General features: G+C 43.0%; 1 protein-coding gene across 1 annotated transcript; it reads left to right on the top strand.

Moving 5' to 3' along the window:
* The first annotated feature begins 4906 nt into the window (after positions 1 to 4906).
* timm29 (translocase of inner mitochondrial membrane 29) lies at positions 4907 to 9543 on the top strand. Its single transcript, XM_028823562.2, has 2 exons — positions 4907 to 5046; positions 8785 to 9543. The coding sequence occupies exons 1-2, from the start codon at positions 4944 to 4946 to the stop codon at positions 9411 to 9413; spliced, it is 732 nt and encodes a 243-aa protein (XP_028679395.1). The 5' UTR covers positions 4907 to 4943; the 3' UTR covers positions 9414 to 9543.
* Positions 9544 to 10755: the final 1212 nt, after the last annotated feature.

Raw genomic sequence — 10755 nt, 5'->3', positions numbered from 1 at the left:
GAGGCGGGTCAGGTGGCAAATGTAGACCAATCACATAGCAATGGGGGCGGGATGTCATTTTATTGCCGCCTATGATTTGTTGATAACCTATCAATCAAAGCGCAAATGCGGAAAAAACAGGCTCTAGCTAGCCGGATATATGTAGGAGAAAGTAACTGGCAGCGTGGACGTTGTTTCTGTGTCTTAGTAGAGATATTTAAACAAAAAAACATAAATATCACATTTCTTAATAAAAGACAAGGTCTTTGTATATATAAAAGAAAAAACAGGTTTATTCTGTATAAATACAGAAAATACCGATGGAAACAGACGTAAGAAAATATAAAATGTGAGACGGTCACATTAACAGTTTCATGTAAGACAGTTTAAAATGTCTTTCATTTTTATATTTTTTTCAGGCAGTTCTAGATGTGTAACACAGGTCCTAAAAGACGGCATGACGTTTATGTTGTTGTCACCGCCAGCCACGCGACAGTTCCACGTCACCAGCAGGAAGTGAAGCCAAAGCCGCCATCACTAAGTGGGGCTTTGAGAGGGCAGATCAGGCTAATGCAACATATAAATAATATACATGTCAAAAATATGAAAAATAGTAAGCTAATTCAACCGTTAAGTTTTTTATCCAAATATGAAATGTATTTAATATGTATATATACAGTTTATCTATATTATGTATGACAATATTTGTCCGGTATTCTCTGAATATTTTGTATTATGTATATTTTGTTATATGTATTGTAATGATACAATGTCTAAATGGTACATTTGATAATATTGTGTTGAATTATTATAATAAAATAATCTTAAAAAATGTCATACACAGACAGATGGAGACATGCAAGTGATATGTGAAGTGGTCAATATTAAAATAAATGGAGTATCTGCAGACCCAAAATAATCAAGGGGGACGCAACCCCCCCCCCCCAAGCTGGATGAAACGATTGACTATCCGCAAGTTGAAATATTCAAGGACAATTGATGAAGCAATCAAGTCTTGTGCTGAATTCTAAAGTAAGTAATATCTACTCGCCATTATTAAAAGTATGATCAACTGTCTGTTATAGGGTTAAATAACTAAATTACCCAGGAGCCATTGGGAGGGGTGATCTTATGCTGCATTCTGGTTAAAATGGGAAGTCCAGTCTTCCCACAGAAGAGCTATTGTAGCAGAAATTGCTGAAAAACTGGCCATGAAGGAAAGGTGTCTGAACACCCAGCGCATCACAGCTTGCTGTGTAGCCGCAAAACTGGTCAGAGTGCCCACGCTGACCCCCGTCTGCTGCCAAAAGCAACTACAGCAGGCATGTGAGAGTTTGAACTAGACCATGGAGCAATTGAAGAGGGTGGTCTGCTCTGATGAACCCCATTTTTATTTATTAACTCATGTGGATGGCTGGGTGTGTTGGCGTCTTTTACCTGAGGAAGAGGTGGCAGCAGGATGTGAAGAAGGCAAGTAGCTGTATGCAGTGTCATGTTCTGCTGGGAAAGCCTGGGTCATAACATTCATTTGGATGTTACTTTGACACGTACCACTTACCTAAAGTTTGCGCAGACCATGTACACACATTCATGGCAACGGCATACCCCTGATGGCAGTGGCCTCTTTCGGCAGGGTGATGCAGCCTGGCATACTGCAGAAATAGTTCCGGAATGGTGTGAGGAACATGACAAAGAGTTTAAAGTTTTGACTTGACCTCCAAATTCCCCAGATCTCAATCTGATTGAGCATCTCTGGGAGATGTGCTTGAAAAATAAGCCTGCTCTATGGAGGCCACACCTCGCAACTTACAGGACTTAAAGGATGTGCTGCTAATGTCTTGTTGCAGATACCATAGGACTCCTTCAGAGGTCTTGTGAAGTCCACTCCTTGATGGATCAGAGCAGTTTTGGGGGCACGAGGGGGACCTACTAAAGTTTTCGCCCCTTCCGTCCTGGGAGATACTTAAACTACGAAGGCACTGGAAGTCGGCACCTATTTTCATTCTTAACATTAACACATCTGTGATGGAGAATCTTCTTGTTACTACGACTCACAAGGACCCGAGACGTCCTTATTGATGCCTTTTTTCATTTAGTTTTGGCCTGACTTACTAAACAGGGTACCTAATTGGTACCCAACTGTTTATGACACTCTGTTCATTTATTTTTATGGAATTCCAGTATATAAATATATGTCCTATATATTATAATAAACATTTTTATTATTCCCTACTATGGACTGGCATCCTGTCCAGAATTTGTTCCTGCTTTGCGCCCGATGCTTGTTAGGACAGGCTTCAGCTTCCCGATGACTCTGCTCTGGGTAAACAGACTTGGAAAGTTCATGAATGGATATTTTTATTATGTAACTGTAATTATATTGCTGGTGTAAATGTATGCAATATAGTGAGTTTGTAACTAGGCACTGAATTGAAAATCGTGGATATAACTGATTTCTTGCAATAAACGATTTTTAATATCTCTCAATTATAATACAAAAATCCTTGGATGAGACAAGACTTTTTAGCCTGGGACGAGGCGTGAGAGATACTTTCATGTCCCGTGAGGTGAGACTTTGTGCCAAGAGATTTAACCAGGCCCGGGGCTGGAAATAAAAGACAAAGAGTAGATGACAAAGTAGAATGTCATAAAGAATTCAAAAATGTTGGTGCGATACACAAGCAGAGCAGGTTAGAGATAATGGAAGTACGAAAATTCGAAGTCTCAGAAAAATAATAGTAAAGATCACATTAGCGCAAACAGAATACTTGATGAAATAATGGAACAGAGAAAAGAGATTGAATATATTGTTCAGATTTAAACTTTAAGTTGGAGACTTGTAGATCGTCAAATTCATGTCGCCATCGGGGAAAAATTGTGTTTCTTCCCAATGAAGAGGCGTATCCGCGAGAAAAGATTTGTTGTTTGGTGATCTCTCTGGATCAGTTCGCAGCCGAGTGTGAAGCGGCTGGGATGGGAATCAGCACCTCCAAATCCGAGACCATGGACCTTAGCCGAAAAAGGGTGGAGTGCCCTCTCAGGGTTGGTAGCGAGATCCTGCCCCAAGTGGAGGAGTTCAAGTATCTCGGGGTCTTGTTCACGAGTGAGGGAAGAATGGAGTGTGAGATCGACAGGCGGATCGGTGTGGCGTCTGCAGTGATGCGGGCTCTGCATCGGTCTGTCGTGGTGAAAAAAGAGCTGAGCCGTAAGGCAAAGCTCTCAATTTACCAGTCGATCTACGCTCCTACCCTCACCTATGGTCATGAGCTATGGGTAGTGACCGAAAGAACGAGATCGCGAATACAAGCGGCTGAAATGAGTTTCCTCCGCAGGGTGTCTGGACTCTCCCTTAAAGATAGGTTGAGAAGCTCAGTCATCCAGGATGGGCTCAGAGTAGAGCCGCTGCTCCTCCGCATCGAGAGGAGTCAGATGAGGTGGCTCGGGCATCTGATCAGGATGCCTCCTGGACGCCTCCCTGGTGAGGTGTTCCGGGCACGTCTAACCGGGAGGAGGCCCCGGGGAAGACCCAGGACACGCTGGAGGGACTATGTCTCCCGGCTGGCCTGGGAACGCCTCGGGATTCTCCCGGAAGAGCTAGAAGAAGTGGCCGGGGAGAGGGAAGTCTGGGCATCTCTGCTCAAGCTGCTGCCCCCACGACCCGACCTCGGATAAGCGGAAGAGAATGGATGGATGGATGGATGTTTGGTGCAAGTGAAATCCACATAAGCAAATGGCACAGATGTGTCTGGCATGTAGCAAGCAGAGGGCAAAGCCCCCTAGTATTTTAAAAATTAGATTGACTAAATATGTTCATGTTACACCTGATCTGCAACAGTGCTGTATACATAAATAAATTGCGGAATTTGTTAAAATTGTAATTAAATTTCTTTTCAGTTTTATACCTAAATGTGCCACGACAGAAACATTCTGATCATTGATCGTGCTTATGACTGTACATAAAATGACTATTCACAGTTAAAACTATTTTTATTAGTTTAATTTTACTGACCTGTGAATTGATGAAGAATTCAATTTTTGAACCAACAGGAGAATTAATAAAAATCACGAGCCAGTGCTATCCTACGGAGTGGCGTCATACCCTGCTGCCCTGTGCTACTGGCAATCCCCCAGTTCAGTGGCAGATCTCCATTTTTGGGGCCCAGAAGCTTCAACTATTATGGGGGCCCCTTCACAACCAGCAACGAGATCTGGGGCACCACCGTTATCTTCTATAATGCGGTTGTCAGATTATCACAAATACTTTAAAAATATAACCACCACAACTCAGGTTTTTAATAACTAATTAAGTAGTGAATTATACTACATTATTATTTTTAAACCCTTCTCATAGAGTAGACACCCTCAATTTTAAGCAATGTGGACTAAGGTCGCTTCTAGGGTTCCTCTGGGATTAGGTGCACCGAACCCTAAGCTTCTTTAGTTTCATTGTAGACCTGCCCCTGCCTTAGTGCCAACATCTGCGCGCGTCTGTGCCCAGTCAGTACTGCGTAGACACCGAAGCCATTCCTGTCAGCTTAACTGCCCTGACGTGTGGTGTGCCGACACTGAGCTGACCACACATTCGCAGCCTCATGATAATAATAATAATTCATTACATTTATATAGCGCTTTTCTCGGTACTCAAAGCGCTATCCACACAGGGAGGAACCGAACCCACGATCTTCCACAGTTTCCTTACTGCAAAGCAGCAGCACTACCACTGCGCCACGTGGTGTTATGTGCGGACACATTTGCTGTAGGGGGTTGCTGTACCTGCAACCCAAACAAGGTAAAACGGGTACGATGACGGACGAATACACAGCGCGTTTTGAGTACGCCTTGTAACGAATCCCAGCCCAGCACAGTGCTACAATGAGCCAAAATGGAGGCGGGTTCACACATGCGCTTCCGTTTGACTTCTGCCCCTTGTGCAGCGGAAGCGTTTCTTTCCATTGCGCCGAAACATGGCTGCCCTTCGAGCGTGCCGGAGGTGGTGGTGTTCAGCGTCGTCTTCAGTTAGCTCTTCTCCAGTCAGCCGGTGGGAGAAGGTGCGAAACAGCAAGATCAGTAAGTGAGACAGTAAAGATCGCTTTGTTTGTGGCTTGAAACAGGATTCAAAGCCTTCAATTTCAAATTAAGAAGAGTTACTGGTTGACATTGCTGTCATCTTTAGTCAAATAGACTCTGGCGCTTGCATTGACACCGGTTAATGGGCGTGATCTTTGCTTTGGGTGCTGCTCACCTGTGCATATTCATTTATTTTTGAGGGGAATTCCACTTGTAAACACATAAAACCTTCCAAATTCAGGTTAACAGCGTCACGTAACCATTACGTTATGTTATGTTGTTCATGTGTCAGGTTTACTAGTGGATCGGACTGGCATCCCCACGTTCATCTTGGCACATCTCGCCTGGAAATGAGGAAAACAAAATAGGAATTCGCGTAAGCCGTCCTAACGCCTTATCATCAGAAACGGAATGATTTACTTCAGGAAGTAGAAGTACATAATTGACAAGAATAATAGGTAATGGGGTTTGTTTCCTGCCTTGTGCCCTGTGTTAGCTGGGATTGGCTCCAGTAGACCCCCGTGACCCTGTAGTTGGGATATTGCGGGTTGGATAATGGATGGATGGAATACTTGACCTATTTAAACATGTCCTTCAGTTTAAAGTCGAAACATTTTCGATTGTACTAGAATTTTGTCACCCTCTGAAAGAGGCCCATAGAGAGCCAGACACTTATTAAAGGATAAAAATCAAAAATCACATCAAATTCATAATCACTGACCTTGAAATAGACAAAAAAATTCCGTACTTGCTCTCATCTAAAATCAGTCATTTTAGCCTTCTGGGGGCGACTGTTAAGAGGGCTATGACCACCGGTAAAGAAACAAAATATTAAAATACCAGTAACGGCGTACTGCACGATAATATGCAGTAAATTGACTTGACATTCCTAGTTTTCCTCCTCTTTCTCTGTACGTTTATCATTCGTTTCCTCGGAGGTTGCTGCGCTTGCGGCTTCCTGAGCAGCTCTTCTGTTCTCCACCCTAGCAGCCCGCTTCTTTCTTCGGCATCTTTTCGCATTAAAACTGATTAAGTCAGTGTTTGTGTTGTGATTACTTAGTACGTTTTCTTTAATTTTTCACTTAAGATGGCACTTAAGTCTTCAATCTGCCCCAAGAATGATGTAAGATATGAAGAGGTAGGGAATGAGAACGGCGCCCGTACGCATGCGCCACATGGCTGCCGCTGCCGAGAGTTGATTCTACAATAAAATAAAATAAATAAAAAGAGGAATAACATTGGAGGTCAATCATCGCCCCGAATGCGAATAGTAGACGTCACGTAGTATATGTGTACCAAATTCTAGGTCAGTAGTTCAATCGGTTTGCGAGGTTCAGGTGATTTAAAATCCTGGACAGACAAACGGAGAGCCACGGTACCATATTATAGTAGAAGAGGATCACATTTGTGATCAGCAACCTTTAAACAACATAAAATGACCCTCCACGTGCCTAGATTAAGGATCCCTGTTTGAAAAGCAGTAACTTTGACCCGTCATATATCCCATTTGGTGCTGAACCCCTGCCAGGCACAACTTCAAGTCCTTTTGGTTATTTTTGCTGAAGACACCTGTAGCTGCGTTTATCAAAAATTACCAAAGTTCAGCAGCTGTAGTTTGCAAAATGGGATTCAGCAATAGCTTGATGTGTTGAAGTGATTCCACAGACAAGATATCTTTAGTAAAAATTCAAAGTACTGTAAAATAGTTCACGCAAAAAAAAAAGAATAAATTGATGTGGCAATGAAAAGAGAAGTTCTTGTTTAAGAAAAGTTCTGTTTAAAGCTTAAAAATCTTGTTTCATTTCTTTAAGTTTGCTTAGACAGCTGAACCATTTCTAAACGGTCAGAGAACTGTACGCTTATCCTATTTTCATGCTGTAAATGAGTCCCTGCTAGCAATGGGATCTGTTCTAAACATCAACTGACTTTCTTAGTTATAGCAAGAAAGTTCTCTCTCTTATTAACTTGCAGGGGGTAAAAAGCTACACCATTGTCTACGACGTTGAAGGACAGTTCTATTCTATTCAAATTAAGCAAATATGAGTTTAACTCGGAGCATTAACTTTATAAGATTGGCTCTTCCAACACTTTACCATACGTGTGTAATTTCATGCATGAAAAAAGGTTTATTAATAAGAATTTTTCTTTGCATTTAGAGGGCCAAAAATAGCTCAAAAAAGCTTTAACAGGCCCTGCTTTATGACAGCCCAGTGTCCGTGTGTGTGTGTGTCTTCTGGTGAAGTGCGCATGCGCGGGGCACGGTGCGACTCTTTCAAAGCAGAAGCTTCAAAGGCTGCCTGACGCGTCACACAAGACAGAGAGGGCGGGACCTATAAAATATCGCGCGGCCGATCCAATCGGATTTCGGTAAATGAGGTAAGACCTAAAACATAAAACACGAAAAATCCAATCGGGTACTGAGACGCGGAGACCAGCTTCTCCATTGCTGTGCAAGTGTTCACTCTGAGGATGTCAGATTTGCGATTAAGAAGCTTGGCCCGGTGAAGTCTAAAGTGTCAGTCGTTGAAGGGGTTTTCCTAAATATACAAATTTTCATGATATTACAATATGATGACTTTTAAAAGTAGATTTATTTACGCGCACATTACATCAGTTGCTGGGGAGAATCTGCTGATTGCCCACCATTGTGACAGAAAATTAAACGCATATTACAGACAGCAAAGCCAGTATTACTGTCGGAGAAAATTACAGGCATTTTACGGAAAAAATTTAATGAGGTAAAAGGTCCCTTGCCATTTAATATAGGCTGTTCCTGCTAATGTTTATGGACTACTGTTCCAGCGCCCGTTATTGTAACGGGCTTAATGTCTAGTTATAATATATTCTGCTGGTTCTAATACTTTTGAGATGAGCCGCCACCCTTGAAATTTCTGTGCGTATAACAACTGTGTCCATTCTGGTCCTTTACAGGACGTCTGCTGATTTCTTAGTCGTCCTTCGGTATGTTTTGTGTATTATGTTAGCCTTTCTTCTGGTGCATTCTTTATTTGATGGACCATCTCAGTATTATATTTCAGTGCACATTTTCTTGTTCACTTGACCTTTATCTCTGGTCTCCTGCTGTGCCTGAACAGGTTTCTGACATTTATTAACCCTTTAAGCTATTTCTGTAAGATGAATGCTATGTTACCCTAAAATTATCCTTCCACATCAGTCTGACAGCCCTGATGCTTACACACTCTGCTCAGCTTAGCGTCTCCAAATTACCAAACCGGCTTGACTTTATTAGAATGTGGGAAGAAACTGGAGAAAACCAGACGAGGGTTTAGCAGTCAAATTTAAGTCCTCGGAGCTGACAGGCAGAGTTTGACATCAGAACAACACGAAATTCTGTACTTGAATCCATTCTTGTTTCTCATGGCGCCAGCGGGTGGTGATTTGTTGCATGTTGGTTGGACATGCAGGTAAGCGTTTCACTGGACTCTGCACGTGTGACATTACGATGACTGCTACTATTTGTAGAGCTCACATACTTGGAGCAGCCAGTTCTTATTTCTTTTTCTAACATTTGGGCCTTTTACATCTCTGCAGTCCTTATGTTGTGTTGTACCACTTTGTCGTATGTCATCAACATTTTGTCTTTCAGAACATTAAGGTGTCTTTTTGAGCGTATCGTATGTGTAAGGGGACACCTGATTTGGAGGCAGGCAGACAAGCACCTCATTGTTTGATCCTTTCCATGAGTTGCGACTAAACAAATGATTTGCTTGCACGCAGGTGTTTGGTGCAGGAGTCTACTCAACGACTATAAGGAGGCCTGTCGAGACATCGTCGGCGGAGCTCGAGAGAAGCCAGGAAAGGCCACCTTCTACATCGCCTTGCTGGGGTCAGCTGGTGTCTGCGGCCACCTGAACCCAACCAAGGATTCTTTTGAGTGCAGCTTTCTAGAGGCTTCAAACAAACTGTTGCTTCTGTCTCCTTGGGTAAGGAGTGGGGTCTCGAATGAACACGTGCAGAAGCTGGCGAAGGTCCAAAACCAAGGCAGACTGCGCTACCTGAGCTTAGTGCTGGCGTCTGTGGTCTACGAGGCCCCATTTGACCGAGACAGCATGATTTATGAGGCACAGTGCCCTCATCTCAAACCACGCTGGCTCCAGTTTCCTGAAAGAATCCTGGACGTGGGATTTGTCGGAAAGTGGTGGGTCTTGCGGTCCAAAATGTTTGACTTTGATATCAATGATGATGAATTTAAGCATCTGCCACAACACATGCAGACATTATCCTCTGGGCAGTTGCACTCGGAAGAAAATGAGAAGCTTTACTTGGAGAAATTCAAAACTGTGATTTTAACAGAGCGAGACATTCAAGAAGCTGAACTGCAGAAATCCAGTGGACAACAGTTATGAAAGGTCTATTTAATGAAGTGGGGTCACGTCAAGGTACCCGTCTGTGGCATTCTGGTGATTAAACGAACACTTCCTGCAAGATTGTCAAGGCTCATTTTTTTGGGTTTCATTAAAGTTATTTTTTTAATTATTTTTGATTATTTTTCAGCCATGTCCTATGCTGAGCAGGGCAACCTAGAGCCTATCCCAGCAGGCATCGGGTGTAAGGCAGGAATAACAGCTGGACTGGGTGCCAGTCCATCACAGGGTGAGCTCACACACACACACACACACACAGACAGAAATTTTAAAAGTCACTCGGTGGCTAAAAGTCAGCTATGCATTTGAATTTTACGACCTATTTGCGGTCATGGGGTGGTGGTCATCGTACCAGCAATACTGGGCACAATGCAGTCACAAATGCACTAAACCTGCGTGCTTTTAGTGGCTGACAGCACGCCAGACATTCTGGACCTTACTTTCTGCGTTTATTTGGGGTGGTAGAGGGTCGCAGTTTGTGTTCAAGGCGCTCGGGTTTCTTTCATCAGTGGCTGCTGAGGGGAATCTTCACTTTACAACAAACCGTGTTCAGTAAAAACGCCAGATACATTACAGCAGGGGTCTTCAATCCCAGTCCTGGAGGGCCGCAGTGGCTGCAGGTTTTTGCTCTAACTCGGTTGCTTATTCATGCCAATAATTTTATTTCATGGCTTGTTGGTGCTTTAACTCTGCTATGTCAGCTCATTCTCATATCCTCGATTTTCTTCCCCTTTCTAAGGATATCATCCAAATGATTTGAAGGCTAAAATTATATACTGTATATATAAAAATCCTTTTTAAAAACCACACTTATATTAAGTTAAAAAGTGTACTGAAAAGAAACAAATAAGTCTCTCATACATCACTCGTAAAATAAAAGCGTGAGTGCTTTTGCTAGGATTTTAACTGTTTTTTGAATATTGATGAAAAGCACCCACACTTTTATTTTACAGGTGATTTAGCCATCCATTATCCAACCTGCTATATCCTAACTACAGGGTCACGGGGGTCTGCTGGAGCCAATCACAGTCAGCACAGGGTGCAAGGCAGGAAACAAACCCCAGGCAGGGCGCCAGCCCACCACAGAATTATTATTATTATTTATTTAGTAGTGATGGTGTATATCACACCTAACGGTCATCATGTACATAGGCGCCAACCTGTTGGAAAGACCTGTCAATGTCACCGGTGTCGCGCAGTATGGGCTTTGACTCCGACGAACGCCCAAAATTTCAATCCCATCCAACACAGGGCACAAGGCAGGAAACAAACCCCGGGCAGGGCGCATACACACACACACACTAGGGACAATTTAGAATCGCCA

Source organism: Erpetoichthys calabaricus, chromosome 17 (assembly GCF_900747795.2).
Source record: "Erpetoichthys calabaricus chromosome 17, fErpCal1.3, whole genome shotgun sequence".
Lineage (NCBI taxonomy): Eukaryota > Metazoa > Chordata > Cladistia > Polypteriformes > Polypteridae > Erpetoichthys > Erpetoichthys calabaricus.
The sequence above is the reverse complement of the archived record's forward strand: the minus strand, read 5'-3'. Positions and strand labels throughout refer to the sequence as shown.

Excerpts from the sequence above, each read along its gene's own strand:
- timm29 (XM_028823562.2), top strand. The coding sequence starts at position 4,944 with ATGGCTGCCCTTCGAGCGTGCCGGAGGTGGTGGTGTTCAGCGTCGTCT. Across the intron at positions 5,047-8,784 it reads GGTGCGAAACAGCAAGATCA|GTGTTTGGTGCAGGAGTCTA; the intron begins GTAAGTGAGACA and ends GCTTGCACGCAG.